Raw genomic sequence first — 21,889 nt, 5'->3', positions numbered from 1 at the left:
AATACTCGAGTGATAAGTGAATAAAAAAAAGGTTTGTTTCATTAATAGTAATATTTATTATAAAACTATTAATAAAGAATGATAAATGATAAAAAGTATATTTATCAATATAAAATTTATGCAATTTCTACTTCTCCTCCAACTTTTTCAATGGCTTCTTTTAATTTGTCAGCTTCCTCCTTGGAGATATCAGCTTTGACAACCGTTGGAACTGACTCTACGAATTTCTTAGCCTAGACAGATAATAAAAATTATAAGCGTCACATAATGACTGCAATATTTCTAGTAGTAATCAAATAAGTTTTAAATACCTGGACAAGATTCATTTCAGGCATCAGAGACTTAATTTCCTTTATCAACGCAACCTTATGTTTATCATTAAATTTAACTAACTTTACGGTAAACGACGTTTGGACTCTTTGAGGTGCTTCTTCTTCTTCCTAAAAATTGAAATTTAATTTTTAAGTTAAAAAAAGTCAAATTAAAAATTTTTAATAGCTAAAAATGTAAGTTTGAAAAAAAAATTACTTCAACTTTGGGAGCTGCGACGCTACCAACGGCCATAACAGGCGCATCAGGAAGATTAAGTCGTCTTTTCAGGACGTCGCTTAATTGTGACACTTCTATTAAATTTAAAGCTGTAATTTCTTGGACAAGTTTTTCAATTTTCGGGCTCAGGGCTGGATCGGCACCTTCAGGTACAGGAATTGTCAATTTTGGAGCTGAAGCCGCTACTGCTTCTTGACAATATCTGAAACTATTAAAATTTTATTAATTATCTTTAATTGTATTTTTTATTTTGTTTTAAATAATTTTAAATAATTAATTTGTAATCTTTATATCATGATATTTATATTTATAAAATAAAAGTACAGAGTAAGGTTATGTAAACTACGGAGATAAAAGTAACAAATAAAATTACAATAAATAATAATAAAAAATTAACCATGTATGAAATTGTCGGAATGTAACTTTGCTTCGTGCAATTGATCTTAAAGAGTTCATTGTTAAATTATTTATTTAATTGATAACTTTAGAGGAGGCAAATTTATGTTACACGCCGTGGAGTGTTTTGGTGTGTTTCTATGAGCAAGCGCAGTGATCAGGTAACTGAAATAACTGAAATATATATATACCAGAAATTCAGCAAATTCAGAAATTCTGTAAAATTAAAAAAATCGACAATTATTTATTAATATTAATATTAATTAAATTAATTAAGAAATTATGTAATGCGAACATCTACAAGTGAATGTAAAATGACCCAAGAATGTCATATTCAATAAGGTTATTACTGCGTAATAAGTAATCAGCGCATTGAGTACCTGAAAAATAAATCAATAATTTAATTATTTTTTTTATTTCTTCCTTAATAATTTCATTAGTAAGAAAAAAATAATACTTCTTGATCTTTCATGTTGTACCGAAAAAACCAGCGGCATATGCAAAGCCAAGATGACAGCGATATTAATATCAAAACGGGAACTGATGAAGAAGCACACACTTTTATATTTAACATTGGTTAATATTTAATTTAATTTGTTTATTTTTAAATTTTATTTTTTACATATTTTTTTAAGATGATGTTACGAAAAATTTTGACTTTTACATGTGTTCAGTCTTTTGTTTTTACATTATTTAAGTCATAATAAAGAACAAAAGAGAATTATTCTGGATAAAAAAAAAATTTATAAATTATTTAAGTATAAAGAAAAAAAAAAAATAAACAAACTATTCGCACAAATTTTAGAAAAAAAAAATGTGCATCGTAAATTCAAAATTGCCGCGCTGAAATTAAATGCGCGCGCAGCTTGAGTATCAGCCAATGAGAGACAATCGTTTGTCCGTTAAATCCGGTGTCGAATTTCACGGCTCTCCTTTGTCATTCTGACCAAGATGTCGGCTCACGATCACTTTCCCGCGTACACTCCGCTAATTAATTATTTTTAATTATTTATTTTGTTAGATATTTGACAAATTATACTTATTTAGAATCCCCAGTCCTAGAATTTCAGTTGAGAATAATAATTTTTATCAAATAAGCATAATTATAGAAAAATTTTTCATTTTAAAAGTAACAATAGAATTTATAGGCATTGAGATTTATGTTTTTTTATTTTAATTCTTAGAATCATAATGAAAAATTATTTCGAGCATTTTTGTAATTCAGAAAGTCGTAAATATTTGTGTTGGAGATAATCGAGAATTATTACCCGTTTGTAAGACAGAAATAGATGTTGAAAAAAAATATTCAAATCGTAACAGACAAAACACTAGCGCCAGAGGTGGTAAGTGGTAGGTATCATCAGTATACTTAATTTTTCACAAATGGAATTAAATTGTTTTATTTTTTTGTTTAATATTTAAATAATAAATTTTTTTTTAATTAATAATTCAAGAGTATTAATTTTTTTTTTTTTTTTTTTTTTTTTTTTTTTTTTTTTTTTTTTTTTTTTTTTTTTTTTTTTTTTTTTTTTTTTTTTTTTTTTTTTTTTAAGAATAGTCGCTGAATCGAGAAGAGTAATTTAGTAAAGTAGTGAAGTGAAGTGAAGTCATTGTCAAGTGTAAAAGTATTTTTTTGAATTTTTATTTTTTAAATAGTGCGGTACATCAGTAGTGTTAGTCAGTGTCATTATATTATTATATTATTATATTATTTCTCAAGACCATTATATACAAACTAAATTGTATTTGCATCTCCTACAAGGTTTTCAGGTAAGATAGTTTATTATATAATTTATAATTTATTTTAATACATAATGATAACTTTTCATTTTTTTACAGAGATTGAAAGAAGTCGCTGCTGGTCTGGACATTTTGCGGCCTGGTAAGTGTGTTTTGTAATTAAATTTTCGCCAACACTGGATGATGATACCAATTATGAAATAACGACTATGAAGTAAAAGTAGCTCTGAAAATTTCGCGGAAAGTAGTTCAGGAAAATGAGCAAGTCAAAGTCGTTAGTTTTTTACAATAGAATTTATTATCAATGATTATTAATTAATTAATATTAGTTTATAAAATATTCATTAAACCAGAATTTAAAGCGGTTTTAATAACACTACCTGATAAAATATTCCATAGCGTATTTTACAGTCGTACCATAATAAGAATGATTAAAAATTCTTTAAATTTAATCTTAGCTTATTCTAGGTGTAACATTAGACTTTCTTTTATATTAATGCAGAAACTTAATAAATAATTATCAATTATAATTACAACTTCAGCTTATCAGAAATCATTTTTCATCTGCTTAAAATTATTTCTTTTCCAATCAACAACGCAATGTTGAACTTTACGTTGACCTACAGCGTGTTTTTTCCTCATGTGAATATTCATATTTTATTAATATCTCTTTTTTTTTTTTCAACAATTTTTTTTATATATTATATTTACAAGGCTCGGTATATTTACTTTGGTACTCTATGAAAATATAACAATGTAAATTAGAATTATTTTAATAAAAGTATCTTTAATCAACATTTTTTAAAATAAATTGTAGAGTTCAACTATCAACTGACCTTCGGACAGTTATAATATATATTTTTTTAAATCATAGAAATCACAAACAGTCATAAAAAAGCTCAATTTACTTAAAAAAAATTTCTTCATAGAGTATCAGTTCACCAAATCTCAGTAATAACTTGTACATGTGCGTTCAATGGCTTACATAATATTCTTAGATAATTAGAGCCTGAATTTAAAAAATTTATAATTTTGATCTATTAATTCCTTAGTTATGTTTCTTTTTTGACTTGCCCTCTATTCGATTTATTTATTATTATTATTATTATTATTATTATTATTATTATTATTATTATTATTATTATTATTATTATTATTATTATTATTATTATTTTACATACAAAAATCACCATTTTAAACTTTTCAAAATTTATCACTGCTGTTTAAACTTTTCAATTTAAATAAATCACATTTTATTTTTATTTAAAATTAATTTAATTTTCCTGATTTTTATTTTTAAATTTAAATAATGATCTCTAAATCTGTAATATAAATTGAAAATTTTAAACAGACTCATACAAATGACTATCAAATATGAAATACAATATTTAAAAAAAGCTACTGAAGCATTAATAATAATCTTCATTGAAAAAATGGCTTACTCTCGATCCACCGTCAACTTAATGTGAATAGAAAAATACTCTTAACTATTCACTCGATTCAATTCATCAGATATATCTCCGTCGAAGTTTATTAATATAAACTTCAATTCTCAATATTATACATATTATTCTTAACACATCTCTCCTCACCAACCGTAAACTGTCTGTATTATTATTCTTATTTCATGATAACTTACTATTAAGTATCACTTGTGTCAATTATTATAAAATATCAACTATTTTATAATTATATTACATTATATTAATATTTATAATTCTTAATCTAGCAAACATAATGTAAACGGTACAATTTTAATAAGTATATCTACATTATGTTTCATTTCATTTGATAATAAGCTTAATGTGCTTTTCAAAAGCAATTTGCTGTATTTAAATTGTTGCTTATTTGCAAATAATTACTTGAGTCCACTTATGAAAAAAATTAACTTGAAAAGTTCTTTTTTTTTATCAGTGTTTGTTTATCATATTGTGTAATTTAAGCGTCAGAGTGGTTCATATTTGGCAGCTGATGATTTGCTAATTTTTTATATCTTTAAAATACTTTTTCTTTTAAGATTTTTTTATTTTAAAAATTAATTGAATTTTTTCCGAGATTTAAAAATTTATTTTATTAAATTCAAAGTACCCAATTAATAGAGTGTTTCAAAAATAAAAAAATTAGCGCATCAATAAGTGCTTTGCAAATAATTCCTTAATTAATTAATCGATAAAGTAATTCTACGTAATTAATTCAACTATATTCACAAAGGCTTTTCTTAAAAAAATAAATAAAAATACATACAAAAATACAATTGAATAAAATCTGAACTAAAGAAATAAAAGTTTGAAACTTCTTGCTCGTTTCTCAGTAACCTTTAGCTTATTTGTGCTCTCATAATAGAAATAATAATTTACTTTTCTTTTGTTTAAAAACGTTGCTCTTAGGATGGTTATGTTATGCAATTACCTAATTACCATTAATAAATAAAAGCAATACAATATAACTAATTTTTAACTCAGGATCAGACTTTTATCTTTTTAATAGTCATAAAAAAATAATGTTTATTAAGTGGAACACATTGATGCCAAAATTGAACATATTTGTAACATCCTTCAAGGATTCAAATTGTTAATCAAATCACTAGATTTTTTTATCTTTATTAATGACTATTATTTTATTTTATTTGAATAATCAACGCAGCCTTACGTAGTTTATTTGATACAAGATTATCAATTGCAAGATTTAAGAAACAATCGATCGATAAATTTTATTTTGCTTTTATCCTCAGACAAAATGTTAGCAATTTCAAATTTAGTTTAATTTTTTATTAATAATGACAGAGATTTTAAATAAGATTTAATTTTTTTATAATATAATTTTAGATCAAATCCAATTGTACTCTATCGATATTTTGTCCGTGGATGAAAACGTTTAGAAATTTTAATAAAAAAATATATAATAATAAATATATAAATATATAGGTATATAATAATAATGATAATAATAATAATAATAATAATAATAATAATAATAATAATAATAATAATAATAATAATAATAATAATAATAATAATAATAATAATAATAATAATAATAATAATAATAATAATAATAATAATAATAATAATAATAATAATAATAATAATAATAATAATAATAATAATAATAATAATAATAATAATAATAATAATAATAATAATAATAATAATAATAATAATAATAATAATAATGGATATTTAAATATATATTAAAAATGTATTTATATAATCCTAATATTATTTAAAAATTTGATTTAATTATTGTTTTATTTTGTTGAAAATATTAAAGATTATAAATATGCCATACTTCCGAACTTTTAAAAAATCATGGCAGTCTAATAATGCCACTTGATTTTTTTTATTGTATTATATTTATTATTTACCATTTGTAAATTCTAATATTGTTATTATAATTAATTATCATTAATTTACAGCCAAAAATTAATCAAAAGATTAATCAAAAAACTAAAAAATGAGATTGAATCAAACGAAACTTTGCTCGCGAGGGTCGATAGGATGAGTATGGAGAACGGAGGCGTTTGTTGCGTGAGAAGTCGCTGAAGAAAACGACGAGGATGTTGTAGGACAGGATGACGAGGACATCCTCTTCGAGGCCGGCTGAGCCTAGGTATTATTCCCGTGTTTACGGACCTTGTTCTCGAGAACGGGGGTTGGCTTACCGACAAGGTCTTCAAGCTCATCTGGCGTGAGAACCGTAAAGTCCCTGAAATTTTAAATTATATTAATACAAATAACACCTTTTATTAGTTTTTAGATTTAATGTTTGTATTAAACTCTATGTATTTAGCACATAATTACATAGGTGATTATCTTCAGGCTTAAGTTTTACTAATATAAGCGAGGGTTGATTACAAGGTCAAGATAAATTTATTTTTACCTCCTTTTTAATTCAAGTTTTGTTTTTAAATTGATAATTTGATTTTGATGGGGTTGAAATTTTTTTTTAAAAAGTCTCTTTAGAAAAAATGCTTTTTGGCGACCCTTATCATGTGTACACAACCCGTCAATGTTTGAATTATTTTTATAAATTCAAACAAATATTGTCCTGTGAATGTTTTTAGTTTAACAATCCATTTCCTTTAATTAAAAATAAACATTCTATAGGTTAAAAAATAAAAACGATGTTTGCCAAAAGCAAAGTTTAACAGCAATATAAAATATTTAAAATAATTCCCAACTGGAATCGTATCAACAAACATTTAACGAGATTTTTAATTAAAACAATCCTTCTGTGATGATTATAAATTTTTCACAACTTTTTACTTCACAGTTTTTAGTTTAAAAAAAAAAAAAAAAAAAAAAAATTGCAATGTACAAGACAGAGTAGAGAAAAAGAAAGAGTTTAAAAAAGCGAAATCGGCTTACGGAGTACGAAGAGTTTGTTCATAATATTATACTGGGGATTTAAAAGTAATAAGAATAACATTTTATGAAAGTTGAGTGTAAAAATAAAGTGTAAAAGTAAGACTTATATAATGTGTGTAGTGACAAAATATTATTGTGTATGGATATATGATATTATACCTATGTTGGGCTAAAAGCATGTCTATACTGGTAACACTCCGTTGATGAGTAGAATCTTTCTGGGCAGCCCTCTTTCTTCTGAGCCAGAGAGCTCTCAACTGTGCTAGAAGGGCACCGAGGGCCAAGAGGGTGCATCCGACTCCGATGAGTGCCGTTGAATATTGCGCAGCTTCAGCTCCTGGTGCCAGCTGCACCAGCCCAACAATGAGAACAACAACTCCCAAGAGAATAGAACCTACGACGACATGTAGAGCGTTTATCTGTAAATTCAAATGGAAATTAAGTTGTTATTATTATTGTACCTTATGTATATAGTCTAAGAAAACGATTAATCTAATTATTAATAGTAACGTGAGAATAAACTTTATAATTAAAATCACTTGCATCGTATTTTAGCTTACAAGCATAAATAATATAAACACTCGGAATACGAGTAAATAGATTCAGCGAGTAGAGTAACCATAAACACGACCGGACTCCCACAGACTTTGATGACGTCAGCTCGCTCATGTTTCAATGGTTTTTACAATTACAATGGAATTCCATTGTAATTGTGCTTACACGTGGTGCGAGAACTTTATTATCGAGTTACGGTTGAGTTTACTCTAGTCTGCTAAAAATACATTTTTAAAAACGACATTATAATACTTTACCTTGCCACAGAAAAAATACTCGGGTTGTTCTTTTTCTGTTAAGGCGACGATTGCTTCGCTATCTGTGAGAGGGCTTCCAGGTTGACTCGCTCCGGTTCGAGCTTTTTCATGGTAGTATGTTTTGTGGAAGACCTTGACTGAAGGCACTGGTAACGCTGTAATCATTCTAAAGTTTTTTCTTTCTCAGTAAAATCCACCACAATCATGATTAGTCATTTCTGTTGAAATTTAAACTTTTGACCTTTAATTTTCAAGTTTAATTCCCGAGAAATATAGCTTAATAAGGAAGTTATGTCGCTAAAAGCTTCCGGGAAAGATAATATTTTTATATCAACCATCGGTATTTTGTTTTACTACCAGTTGATATCAAAGAGCTCAAAAGTTACGATAAATTTTGCTCGTGTGTACATTATGACGCAACCTTAAGATCGTAGGTGTAGACATCGATATATCTGTTATAATATTATTCTATGTTATATATAGATGTAGGAGTGACCTTTTTCGGTATTTATCTTCCAATAAAAATTTTTTTCTCATTGCGAAACTTCTGTGAATTTAAAATTCGGTTTAAATCATAATTGCCAATTTTTTTTAACTTGAGCTCAGGAGGGTGCTATCTATTTTTTTTTTTATTTTTCAAAAATTACATGTCCAAAAGCTCCGAAGAATTTTTTGTCTTGAAAAGTTCAATAGAGTCTCTTAAAAGCTTCTTCTTTGGGAAGATTAATTAAATGATAACAATATTAAGTAGTCAATATTTACATTTTCAACATCTTAGTACGTATTCGAGTAAATTGAAAGTAAAATTGAAATTCTCTTAGGGTAAGTAAACGTTGATGTTTATGGGAGATAGCGAATTAGTATTAATAAATTATTTTGCATTCAGTAATATTTTATAAGTAAAGCTTTACTGTATTTTCTGGCATGAGGAATCATAAACCATTCATTTGAGTTTATATTGAATTTAATTTTACGACTAACTCAAAAAAATACCGACGTAATTTATATTTATGTCTCTGAACAATCTAGAATGATTGTTACTTTCTATCACGTAACTATAACGTAATACATAAAGTTTCTAACGTAATGCTCAAAAGTTTACCGTCACTACGGGCAGTAAAATGTCTTTTAGATCCTCAGAGGACGCGATAATTTTTTTTCGTAGTTCACAGTCGCTGGTACAGAGCAAGAAATACAAAGTTTTAAAAATTTTTTATATAAATTTTTATTTCGAGAAAACAATGAGGAAGAATGTGGGGTATTAAAAAAATGATGGAAGATAGTTCCGGTATGTAGAGTAGTTTTACTTTTTCTGTCATATATAATGAAGATTTTTAGATGGAGATTAAAAGTTATTTTTGCAGCTTATTTTAAATATGAGAGTAGGTCGAAAAAAAAAAAAAAAAAAAACTTTCGGTGAAAATTAAAGTGAATGCCGCTCTGCTTTTTTCTAGATGGTCGGTACTTTTCATATCAGAATGAATAATTCTGATTATAAGCATTGACCACGAGTTGGTAAATCACTATTTTGCGGTCGTCATTTTGTTTGAATAAATAGACTCAAAAATACATAACACATCAACAAAATAATCCAAGCGATAAATATTTTTGCGGTTTATTAATTATTCAGTCTAAACCTAGGTCTCGTGTTTCAAAATCTGGTAAACGGATAAATAAACTTATATAAATCACTTTTATTTGTTCAATATCGATAGGCAGATTGTCTTTATCGAAAGGTAGGGCTTCGTATCTTATACGCGTTTACAAAGCGTGGTAAGCTGCAGGCGGGAGTTTAAGTTGAAAATGAAACAATGCCACCTGGGTTTAGGTCGGGGATTATTATGTACTAAATATCCAATCCATAGATCAGATATAAAAGTTGGCAAGCATCCTTTATTACATTGTAAGTCAGCAATGCACGAGAAATAGAGCAGCTGAGTGCCGGATTTTAGTAGATCGTACACAGATATAGTCAGGCGTGTGCCGATGTGCTGAGATGTCTGTTATTTATTGATTTTAGATCTATGTCACTTGATATATTCATATAAAGTAGAACAATTTCAGTGTCAAATGGATTGTGAGTATCCCTAAAAAATAATAACTTTCTTTTGTCGAAACTGAAATAATTAACGTTTGGAAAAAAAATTAAACGCTGGAAGTTTTTGAGCTTTTATATTTTCTAAGTTAAAAGGGAACCGATGGGATATCAATTTTTAATATAATTTTCCGATAAATAAATTTTTAAAAAGCTTCAGTGTAAATAAATATTGAATCAAGAAAGGGGTGAGAGGTTCGAAGCTCTCGACTGGTCTCTGGTCTGAGCTGCAGAACCCGGCAATTCGATAATCGAGGCACTACGGCCGTCGGCCCCTCGGTGAATCTAGGACACGTTATTGCGACTCTACCAAACAGAGTTTTTTATCCACGTGCAAACGTTGAATAAACTCAAGTATATACTTTAGATCTCATTGTTGAATTGTTATTCTTTTATAGTGTGAATATGATGTAGCGTATGAAGGAAATTTCGCCATGATTAGCAGGGGGATAAATATAGAAAGAAATAGAATAGGGTGTAAATGGAATACATTTATAACGGAACAGGACATGCAACTGTCATTAGTCATTATCTCTCCTTTAGAAGCATCATGACAAGGTGATTAAGAATACGGTTGTGGATTAAGCACAACAAATGTAAAGTAGAACAGTGACCCGGATCAAGTCGGATCATCGTATCATGCACGTGTACTTGATAAAGGAGTGCAAAAATTTAGTTTTACGAATGTTATTTTTGACTTTTTTGTTAATGTATTATTATTATTATTATTTTTATTTTTCAATAGAAAATTTTATTTTTTTTTTTAATTAAAAAATTAAAAAATTATCTGCTGGTACTCATAAAAAAGGAAATTTTATTATTATTATCATAGCTACGTTTTGGTCAAAATATTTTAAGGTTTGTTATGTACAAAGTCGCTGATATTTTGGCCCTGTTCCAGTTTTGACTCACGTAGGTTAGCTTCTCAATGACTTTATACTACCGAATATTACGTTTATTACTAAATCATGCATTAGGTTTAGTCCAATTTTATTTTTTTAATTTTTGCGATTAATTTATAGATAAAGTTTTCTTTAAAAATACAAATTAAAAATTTATTAATAAAAAAAAAAACTTAGAAAATAATAAATTCATAAGCTTCTTTATTCAACCCGCGGTTAAAAAGCTAAAAAAACTAACAATTACTTTAAAGGAGCATCTAAAGAAAAAGATATCACGCCGGTGTAGGTGAAGCATCAGTAACGTGTGAATAAAAAAAGGTCCTTGAGCAATTAGCTGAGTCTATAGACTCTAGACTATATAGACCACATCTCCTCCATATAAATAAAAAGTCAAGTACATCATTATAATTAGATAAGTAAAATGGAAAACTACCGGTTGGCAAATGTGGAGCAACATTTGTTAGAAAATAAAAGCATAAGACTTAATTCAATGCGCCGAGTATGAAAAAATTATGTTGTATTGTTTACACGTTAGTTAATATAACAATAACAATAATAATAATAATAATAATAATAATAATTTAGATATAAAAAGGACACTCACTTTAGTTGGTTGTGTTTAAAAGTAGAGCCAGCTAGTTAAAACTCACTAAACTTGTTTGTTATTCGATTAGAGTACAATGAACAATGAGTATCAATACCAAAGCAATATATTATTGGTAAATAAGGAGTTAGCCCGCCCTTGGTGTGTTTGACGGGTTGCTGGTCCCGCGGAAACTGAGCTTCGCCACGTTAAATTTAGTTAGTGTGTATTCTGGTCGATAAACCACCCTACGCTCGCCCACTTGTTCCCACCAAGGGTGACTACACGTCCGCGCTTGTCGGTATCATCATTCTTAAAAATAGCTCAATGTCCTATGACGAACTTACCCTTCCCTTTTAGTTTTTATTTTTTTACACTCGATCGCCCGTCTATACCACCTATTGATTCTCTGATTTATGCTTCCAATCCAAAGATTAATTTTTATTAATTATAATGGAAGAATACTTACAATTTAAAATTCACCTTGGAATATTTTTCCGATTTTTTATTTAATTTTTACAATGAAATTAGAAAATTTAATTTGATTATTAAGAAATTTAATTTCTTATTCTCAGCTCCAATTGGACCGAAAGATTAAAATCTTGAGTCAGAAAAACATCTCAGTCATTAGTCACCTAAAGAATCCTTTTTACTCGAATAATCTAACGGGTTTATAATATATCTGATCTTGATCTTAATGTCTTATTACTTATTACACTTTAAAATTGAGGAAATCCTTCAAATTGTTAGAATTTTCAGTAAAATCGATAAATTTAATACGATAAGGTATTACGTGACCAGAAGGTGGGAAATAATTATACTTCAAATATTTTTGAGCTTAAATAATATGTTCAAAAATATTTATGGGATGTAAGAATTTTTTTCAAATAATTGATACGAAAAAAAATATAAAAAAGTAATTTTGAAAAAAACCTTTTTTTGAGCCTCAGAAATTACAAAAGCAGAAATAATTTTAGTACATGTTGTTTTTATGTAGAATTATACATATGAGAGCTACAATTTTATTTATTTATTTATATTACAATATTTTTAGCGATAAAAACATCACATCGTTAATATTTATGACTCTATAACTATATTTAAAGATAATGACAAATTGATTGTGATTTTATTTATAATAAATAGCTGTGCGCATGTCGATGAATCATTTTCGCATAAAAATTATTTATGTCTGAGAACTTAGGGTAAATAAATTACAATTAAATTTTTCTTTGTTTCGTGGTTAATTTTTTGTAGAAAATTATAAATTTACAATTAAACGGTTTAACTTTCACCGATCGCTGATCATACGACGTTAATTTTATAGAAAAAATCGGAGAACCTTTTGAATAGTTGTACTTGTAAAAAATTATACTTTCAGTTAAAAGATCGGATTTATGTATTTTTTGAAATGATTTAATTTACCTTCTTCCTACAATTAATATCTACTGCTAAAATTTTTATTTATACGCAACAATATTTTAAAAAGACCTTTTTTCATTACACAGTTATTTTCAAATATTCATCATTTTTAAAATAAATTAATGGAAAGGCTTCAGTTCATCACTTTTTTAATAACTTTTAGTTTTTATTTCGTAATTATTAATTAAATGCAATTGTCTAACATCTATTTTACCGTTATTTTATTTTATTGGAATTAAAATAAGAACAAGAAATTTATTCATAAAAACAATTAAATTTGTAGTGTAAATTGTAAAAATTAAACTATTTTTTTCCATATTAAATTTGATTCACAATAATAAAATTTAATAAATAAGTGCAAAATAGATGTCAGAGCGTAAAAAAAAAAAAAAAAAAAAAAAAAAAAAAAAAAAACATTTTGGTAATAAATCATATTAAATACAAAATATAAAAATATATTATCGTTTGGACATTAAGAGTAATTAACATTAAATAATTATTATATTTAAATATTTTTAAAAATAATTAAAACTAAAAATTTATTGTGCAACTTAGGTTTTATTATTAATTTACAGCCTTTTCAAGCTCAGTCTTTTTAATTAAAGAGATCTCACACAATTTTCTTAATAAACAAATTATTTTTCATTTTAAAAATTTTTTCCAGCAATATCACTCTTTGAAAAATAAACTTAATAATTTTAAAATATTTTTTTGACTGCTGTATAAATTGTCAAAATTATCCAACTATCGTGGAAGATCTCAAATTTTTGGAATAATTACCTACAATTGCACAATAAATTTAAAAAAGGATTACAATCCATTCGATAAAAGAAATATAAAATATAAAAATATTTTAGAAATATTTGAAATATAAGTAAACAATTGTACACATATCAAATCTTAAGATTATCAAGTACATATGATAGCAAAATAATGAAGTACGGAAGCAATAAGACGAGAAGTATGGAAGTTATTGCGTTAGTCTAAATACAACTCGTAAGATATTCAAAAAATTCAGAAGCAAGAATTTTACAATTCTACTAAACAATGTCCTTGAATAATTAAGTTAAATAGTTTACAGGACACTTAAATATTTAATTTCAACGAATGCTTAATTCCTCGATAAAGAAATAAATATACGTATGTTTAAAATTTTTTAAATAGATAATACTTGGTCTTTTTTATTTTAATATTATCCACAGTTGAGCTTAAAGCGTTAAAAATGTTGTAAAAAAATCATAAGTTGTCGTGATTTATTTAGATCAACTCGTAATCACAAAATGGCGTAGCAGGCGTCAACAATTTACACATTTTATTTATACAGTTTTTATTTTAATAATATTTTTGTTTGCTTGCGTTAGAGATTTTTCAAAATTATTAACGTTAATTGGTACTCATATCTGAGAATTAACTAATATATGCAATTATTATTATATATTATTTATATTTAACTATAATTTTATATTTTACGTATAATTAAATCTTTATTTTATATCACTGCTCAATACGGTCATAATTTTATGATTTTTTTTTTTTTGTTCAATCACCTTCGTTTAATTATTTGTTTGTATTTATATATTGTTTTACAATAAAATCATTTAAATAACCAGTGAAAATTTATTCATTCTACTTTATAGATTTTTTTTCAAAATTTAACTAAAAATTTCAAGGTTTATGAAATTTTATACGGACCTCGATAATAATTTTAATATTAAAATGCAATTAAAACATTTTTTTTTGGGTAATAAAATTTGTAAAATATTTAATTTGTCTGTGATAATAATAGTAGAATTTATAAATTTTCACGGAAATAATTTCTAACATCGATATAACATTTTTATTATATAAGAAAGTGGACCCAAATAGTAGTCGAACGTATGTCATAAAAGTGAATAATATATGAAAGATTTCATTTAAAATATCTGTTTAAATATTACGTAAATTTAATTTAAGGAATAAAATATATACATGTATTTATATATGTTAAAATTTATCTTTTTTATGTTTTGTAATCGATGTCTACATTTTCATCGTTATCGTTAAATATTTTTTCAAAAAGAACAAAGTACCGAGAAAAAATTGAACCTTCATAATGGTAAAACGTCAGTAGTATTCCTATAAATTTTTCACACCCATTTATTCTGGTACGGAACCAATTTCGTGCGTGCGCAGGCTCTGTGACGGTACTTTATTCCTCACTAAAATTTTCAATAAACTGAACCGAAGTAAATATTTTAAAAAATATCAACGGTCATTAAAATTTCTACAAGTTACAATATTTATACATCGTTAAATTTTTATTATAAAAAAAGTGCTCGGTAATCGAACATCGATAATAGAAACTCAACATTTGATTTATAATTTTAAAAAACGAACTTTAAAATTTAAACTTACGCGCCATTTTTATCGACTATAATTTATTTAATATTATTTGAACTCTCATCAATATATATAATATATATTTAGAATACAGACAAATATACACAATATACATGCAGACAAATAAAATACCACACTCTGCAAAGAATACATAAATATATTTATATTTATATATATATATATATATATATATATATATATATATATATATATATATATATATATATGTGTGTGTGTATAACATATCAATATTAATATTTATAATTTATAAGTGTATAGAAAGTTATAAAAGTTAAAAGAAACGACGCGACGCCGTTTTATATATTTTAATTTAAATTTAGCCAGTTTGCTGACTTTTAATATTTCTCATGCCTTCAATAATATATTTATCAGCTGTTTTTTTATTATATTTATCCGTTTATTTTGTTCTTATCAGCTTTCTTTTAAATATTTTGAACACTCGCTAAAATTCAGTTTTTAAATTGTAGAATTAAATTGAAGGACTTAAGTACAAGCTTTTTGGCGGTCTATTATAAAACTGCGTACAATTTTACTTTAGTATTACCCGTGATTGCAGTGAGGACATTTGTCAAAAACAGAACCAACAATTTACCGACCAATGAGTTGATTAATGATTAAAAGGAAATACTGATTGTGAGTTAGGAAGTAACTTAGGCTTTTTCGACATCGGAACTTTGGGACGAGCGCTTTTCTTTGTGGTTTCCGTGGTGACGGTGATGTTGATGGTGGTGGATCATTTGTTCGGTCTCTGGGGGGTTTTCGTGTCCTACCAACAAGTCGAGAGTTCCTTTCGCGACTGACGATTGATCTGCTGTATTGGGAGGCGGTAATGGCGTCGCCACTGGAGAATCTGTTGGTAAAGGCATGCAGTGCAGGACGTAACACCTCACGCCGGCGAGAATTATCCCTGAGAAAAGTTCAAATTTTATTTTTCATTTTTTTTCATGTGACCGTCACAAATTTTAATCGATATCTAATTACATCTTTCTATAAATTATTAACCAAGAATATAATTTTAAAATTAAAATTAATTCTCGATAATTTGTGGCGGTCAAAAGAGGGTAAATGACTCTTAAAATTTATAAAATTTTATTAGTGATGGTTGACGAGTATCTTACCTAAAATGAGTATAGTAGCGCCAGCTATGAGCAGTATGAGTCTGTGGTCTGTGGTCGTTGCTCCGGGCGCCAGTTGAACTAGACCAACTACCAAGACTATGGCGCCCAATAGTAAACAAATTACTACTGCATGAAGCCCCGATATCTGAGATCAGAATTAATTGATTAATAATATTAGTTATTAAATTAATATTTAAAAGTAGGTCATCACTCTCCGTAAAAAAAAAAAAAAAAAAAAAAAACCTTGCCTTGCCACAGAGATAAAGCTCAGGGAGAGGATCAAGATGGCTATTTTGTCCATGAGGGCTGGGAGTTGGCGGAGAACCTTGGAGAGGAGGCAACCATTGTCCGCCGAGATATAGCTGGCTCGGACGTTTCAACCTTTTCTCTTGTCTCCTGCGTTCATGGCGCACAGCCACCGCTGGCATTGCTCCAATCATCCTGAAATTAAATCAAAACATTAATATTTTCAAATAAAAATATTTTTAATTTTTTATCATGATCATAGCAGACATTTGACCAAGATAGTGATCATTGCTTTTTGCTTCTGCTTCTGCAGGGTAATGATACAATGGTGTGATGCAACGTTTGGTTATTTCTGCTAGTACAGGTTCGTGAACTAACGCGCTGTGAACTTTAGTGACCTCGAATGACCCTCGCGCGGTCGATACGTCACTATGATCCCGCTCCCGCCACCCACCAGCTTGGTTCCAGACCCGCGTACAGCCAGCTCAGTCCCTCAGGCAAAGACCTCCAAGCTTTCTGTCCCATGGATTCTATGGTACTTCTATGATATCCAGTTTCCAGTATTTACTACACTGCCTTTGTAAAATCAAGGGTAAAAGGATTTTAAAAGACTAGATTTTGCTATCAGAGCTTTTTAGTACTAATGATTATGATAATGATAATAATGCTGTACGCCGGCGTGCATTTTTTTTCTTATCATTTATCATACTCAATTATACTCATTGGATTAATTACTGGAATAATTTCCAGAACATCACGCTCTTTTTTTTTTTTTTATCATGATGATAAAAGAATTTAAATTTTTTTCAATGAAAACAGCACGCAAACTCATTAAAATTTTCAAATCCTCGTTTATTATTCAATATAAAGTTTAAATAAATTAAAATTGTTGCCCAAATAAATTAATCGATTCTCGAGTACCGACGCTAGTTTCAAAAGTAATTAAATATTTTAATTTCATTTTAACATAATTATCAAAACTAAATTCTAAGCAGCAATCAATCCTTTATTGTTTATAAATTCAAACGAAAAAGTTAATTTTTTAGTTTTAAAATAATCGCCCTTTAAAGTTTCGTCCTTTTTTTATTCGCTCAATAAATTCCTCTCTGAAATTCTCTGGACTTTAAAACTTGTGAAACTTTCGAGCTAAAATTAAACAAGCTTCGCTTATTTCACATTTTAAACAATATAAACAAGTACGAAGGAGTAAGCAATTGACAATTGACGCTTTAAATTAAAAAAGTTTGAAAATTAATAAGTATTCTCGTTTATTATTTTACTTTTCCAATAAAAATATTACTTTAGCAATTGCAATTACAGATGTTGCCTGCATTTATTTTTCTCGAGTAGTAAAATATGAATTTTAAAAACATTATGCATAAATTAATACAATTTAAAGCTTTATTGAGATCAAAAGCTCGTAAAAGCGCTTTTTCTGGTCCAGAAAATGTTCAAGACTTATCCACCCGTTGCATTAAGTGGTGAAATAATTTTATTAAAAAATTATTCCATCTTTATATTTTATTTTGTTGAACTTTATAAAAAATTAATTTCTCGGTGGTTTTATTTTTATAATATTTTTTTTTGACATACCTTCAAAAAGTAATTATTGTAATAAAGCAAAATACAAATTCAAACAGTGGGTGAATGCGAAGCCTAAGTCTAATGAAGATTAAACTTATAAGTCTGGAAATTATAATTCAAATGAAGCTTTCTTCTTACACCAATAACTTGCTTTACATAAGGAATTATTTTCAGAGCGAACGTTTGATTCTACTTTGAATTAATACAAAGCTGGGGTTTGTTCTGCTAATAAGTCTTTTATTGTCACTGCTAACTTCAACAGAAGGCTCACTGTAAACGAAATTAATTCTTCTTTTAATTTTACTTTCTCAAAGAAATAAATATATCTTGGCTTGTTTAAAAAAATGCACACAATAATTAAATATAAAATTATTATTTTCTATTAATAGAATAACTTGGAGGAGAATTATTAAATTTATCACAAATTTCGCTCACGTAATTGAATAAAGAACAGGTAATATAATATTTTATAGAAAATTCAGAGCGTGATACTAATAACAAAATTAAATGTATTATTTCGGTCGACACTTTGATGATCTATATTCACCTCAATCGGAAATTAAAGTCATTCATTGTTTTAAAAATATTTTAGAAGTTATTTAATTCAATTTAAAATTTATAAAAATACAGGACAGCAAAAGTGAATCACTAGGTTATTGATTTTCTGATAAATATAAAAATTAACGGCTGTAGATTCTTTTATTTAAGTAATGCGTGACTGAAAATGTTAAGGACGTAGGTGTCTTATTCAAAAGGGCATTATTGCTCTACTGCCATGTGTTGCTAGAATTACATAAATTTTTCTCCCTGCTATTCTTTATCAAGAGCTTATACTTTTGTTAGAAAATTTATTGAGTGTATTATAATTAAAATAAATTTATTTCTAAAGGATAAGTTTAAATTCAGCTGATTTTTTCGTTTCATCTTAATAGAATTGTCCGGATCCAAATTTAACCTTTCTTAAAGTGAGGTCGGATTAAATTTTTTTTTCTATCTAAAATTAGGAGATTCAAACGAAACAAATTCAAGGCGAAATAAAATCGACTCAAATGAACGAAATAAGGGTTTTTTATATTGAAAAAAATTTCAATAAAAATTCTGAGGAAAATAAGTTTTGTAAAAATAAATTAGATAAATTTATGTAACATAGATTTACATTTGAATTGGTTACTCATTATATTTTTCAAGAATATGTATTAATAATGATATTGGCAAAAGATAACACGGGATTCAATCACTTAAAGCTTCTGTCTGTAAAGTCAAGTAGGGCTTGAGGTAATCAATTCTTCGTATTGGAGAAACTGTTCTTGTGTTTCTTAGCAGAAAAATAAAATTCTCGGAGAGAAATCTCTTTTCGTTAAATTTAAGGAGCATTATAGTTTCTTATCTCTTCTACCGTAAATATTTAACCGTCTTAATTTTACCTTTCGAAAATTTTTGCGATTGCTGTAAATATTTAATATAACATTAATGGATAATAATTTAAAAAATATTTAAGGAGCGTTAATAAAGTTTATTCTCGAAAATTCGTGCGTCAAATATTTAAGTGATAGAATAAAGTTGAATACAATAAGAAAGCTTATTAGAAATATTAATAAATTACTATTACAATTACAATATTACAATATTAATTATTAATATAATTACATGTAAGTTTTGAGATTATAAATAACTATTACGTTATTATTTATTATGTTTATTAAATTAGCCAAGATTCATTATATGTTCTTAATTTTGTTACTTTTGTGTAACTTAGAGTTATTTTCCCGATAAATCATTACCTTTCTGCTCATGCTTAAAGTTCTAAATTACTTCACTTAATGATTATTGAATTAAATGTTAAATATTAAACATTATATGCATACAAGTATATCACGCAAGATTTATTTTTATAAATATTAAATAATCGGTTTCATTCACATCACATTTTAAAATAAACATTGCTGATGAGCTGACGACAGTGTTATATACTGAAATAATTTTATAAAATAACTCTATTTAAATTTTTCGTAATTCAATTTTAAACTCATTATTTATTTAAAAATTTTCACTGATATTATTTTATCGAATGCAATGAATTTAATGATAAGAAATTAATTTGTCTAAAAAAAAAATAATTATTGCAAACATAACATTAGCAAATAATTAGTTTTTTTGTCAACTCAGAGATATTTATTAGAATTTCTTCGCATAAATACTTAAATATGTATATAACGGAGTGTTCCCGAAATTCAGGTCATGCGCTTAATTAAATCTCGATTTTAAAAAAGGTAATTAATTAAAGATCCAAAATGTTCGCGTTTAGACATTTCGCAGAGACTTTAAAATATTAATAGAAATATTAAAAGTGTTGGATAATAAATGGAGTGACATAAATGAAATAAAATTATAAAAAAGGCACTTTAATGAAATTAAAGATCTGAAAAGTTCATTTTTAACTGACAGCTCTTTCTTTTATGCAGAAAATTCAGATAAAATTGCCGTTTTATGCATTTCAAATGCAAACGCATGTATTATGTTCCTTTTTTCTATTCATGTGTATGTTACTACTATGTGCGTAATATTTTATAATAATAATAAAAAATAATACTTTTTTTACAGAATAAGATTATTTGAAGGATTTCACTTAGCTTGTATATGTGAATTGATTTATTTTTTTTTTTACATCACAGAATAGTAGCGCCCGAGCACAATTTTATTTCTTCGAGAAATTCTCAGGAACAATATAAATTTTATTTAACAAAAAGAATTCTTAATTTGGTTTAAGATGAATTGAAAAAAAAAAAATTTATCCCGGATTATTCAGTTGAATATTTTATAGAAAATCATGATTCCCGAAAAATTAAATGTCCGTTTTATCCCTTCCTTTTACCTAGATCAATACCAGGTACTTTATCTGTAATCTTAATAAAAGGTTTTCTTGATGGAATTTTTTATTCGAAAATTGAAATTGATATCAGAATATCTACATGAATTTATTTTACTAAAATAAAACAAACAAATAAATTTAAATTATAATAAAAAAAAAGTTTCAGAGAATTTCTCAAAGGCTTAAGCTATAACACAAATAATTCGAGGTATTAAAAATTGGAATGTACTTTTAATAATATTAATTCACTAGCTTAAATATTATTAAACGTGTATACTTATATTATATATAATATAATACTAGCGACCCGGCCACACGTTGCTGTGGCTGAGTGATTTAGAAAACGTGCACAACACTGAGAAAATTTGAATTAAAATGTACCGCCATTTATGATATATTTATGTCAGGCAGTACTACAGTTAACCGTAAGGCGCCATCTGTTTCAGACTTATGAAACTTACAATTAATAACAATAATCAACATAAGTAATCATTTTATTGTTAATTAATAAATGTTGCAACCATGAATTCAAATGAAAACTATCCTATCTCTCAAGTTGGAACAAACACACTCATTTAAACGAAAAAATAACTAAAATCGGTTAAGTAGTTTAGGAGTCCATCGCGGACAAACATCGTGACAGGATCCTGATAAAACAAAAGGATTCAAAAGAATTTGAAATAACTTGATTTTTAATCATTTTTAATGATATCTAATCCTTCCAATTCTTTCTCTTATGGGCGTTTAACACGGAGAAATTCTTTTTAATTCTCTTTTTTAATCAGATGAGATTTATATATATATAT

At 26.7% G+C, this 21,889-nt stretch overlaps 3 protein-coding genes and 1 long non-coding RNA gene across 8 annotated transcripts; 1 reads left to right on the top strand and 3 right to left on the bottom strand.

The window, feature by feature from the left end:
* Positions 1–74: 74 nt before the first annotated feature.
* Positions 75–1,106, bottom strand: Mrpl12 (mitochondrial ribosomal protein L12). The gene is made up of 4 exons (XM_074237633.1): positions 947–1,106; positions 529–757; positions 312–440; positions 75–233 (listed from the first exon to the last, which is right to left on the bottom strand). The coding sequence occupies exons 1-4, from the start codon at positions 1,003–1,005 to the stop codon at positions 117–119; spliced, it is 534 nt and encodes a 177-aa protein (XP_074093734.1). The 5' UTR covers positions 1,006–1,106; the 3' UTR covers positions 75–116.
* Positions 1,107–1,914: 808 nt separating this feature from the next.
* Positions 1,915–6,236, top strand: LOC141523943 (uncharacterized). Its single transcript, XR_012478632.1, has 4 exons — positions 1,915–2,295; positions 2,499–2,715; positions 2,785–2,827; positions 6,101–6,236. It is a non-coding gene; the product is annotated as an uncharacterized LOC141523943 (long non-coding RNA).
* Positions 5,936–11,638, bottom strand: LOC141523942 (uncharacterized). Its single transcript, XM_074237528.1, has 4 exons — positions 11,466–11,638; positions 7,865–8,030; positions 7,212–7,471; positions 5,936–6,390 (listed from the first exon to the last, which is right to left on the bottom strand). The coding sequence occupies exons 2-4, from the start codon at positions 8,027–8,029 to the stop codon at positions 6,291–6,293; spliced, it is 525 nt and encodes a 174-aa protein (XP_074093629.1). The 5' UTR covers position 8,030; positions 11,466–11,638; the 3' UTR covers positions 5,936–6,290.
* A 3,864-nt stretch (positions 11,639–15,502) lies between these two features.
* On the bottom strand, positions 15,503–21,839 carry LOC141538599 (uncharacterized). 5 transcript variants are annotated; one of them, XM_074260194.1, is made up of 4 exons: positions 20,805–21,839; positions 16,633–16,825; positions 16,385–16,529; positions 15,503–16,173 (listed from the first exon to the last, which is right to left on the bottom strand). In XM_074260194.1, the coding sequence occupies exons 2-4, from the start codon at positions 16,822–16,824 to the stop codon at positions 15,917–15,919; spliced, it is 594 nt and encodes a 197-aa protein (XP_074116295.1). In that variant the 5' UTR covers position 16,825; positions 20,805–21,839; the 3' UTR covers positions 15,503–15,916. The 5 variants fall into 5 exon arrangements, with proteins under 5 accessions (XP_074116295.1, XP_074116297.1, XP_074116296.1 ...); XM_074260196.1 differs by having other exon boundaries at positions 21,313–21,839; XM_074260195.1 differs by lacking the exon at positions 20,805–21,839 and adding an exon at positions 18,224–18,510.
* Positions 21,840–21,889: the final 50 nt, after the last annotated feature.

Source organism: Cotesia typhae, unplaced genomic scaffold, assembly GCF_013202065.1.
Source record: "Cotesia typhae breed Kobodo isofemale line unplaced genomic scaffold, CoteBio_Ctyphae contig_22, whole genome shotgun sequence".
Classification (NCBI taxonomy): Eukaryota; Metazoa; Arthropoda; class Insecta; order Hymenoptera; family Braconidae; genus Cotesia; species Cotesia typhae.
This window is presented reverse-complemented; position numbering and strand designations above follow the sequence as displayed.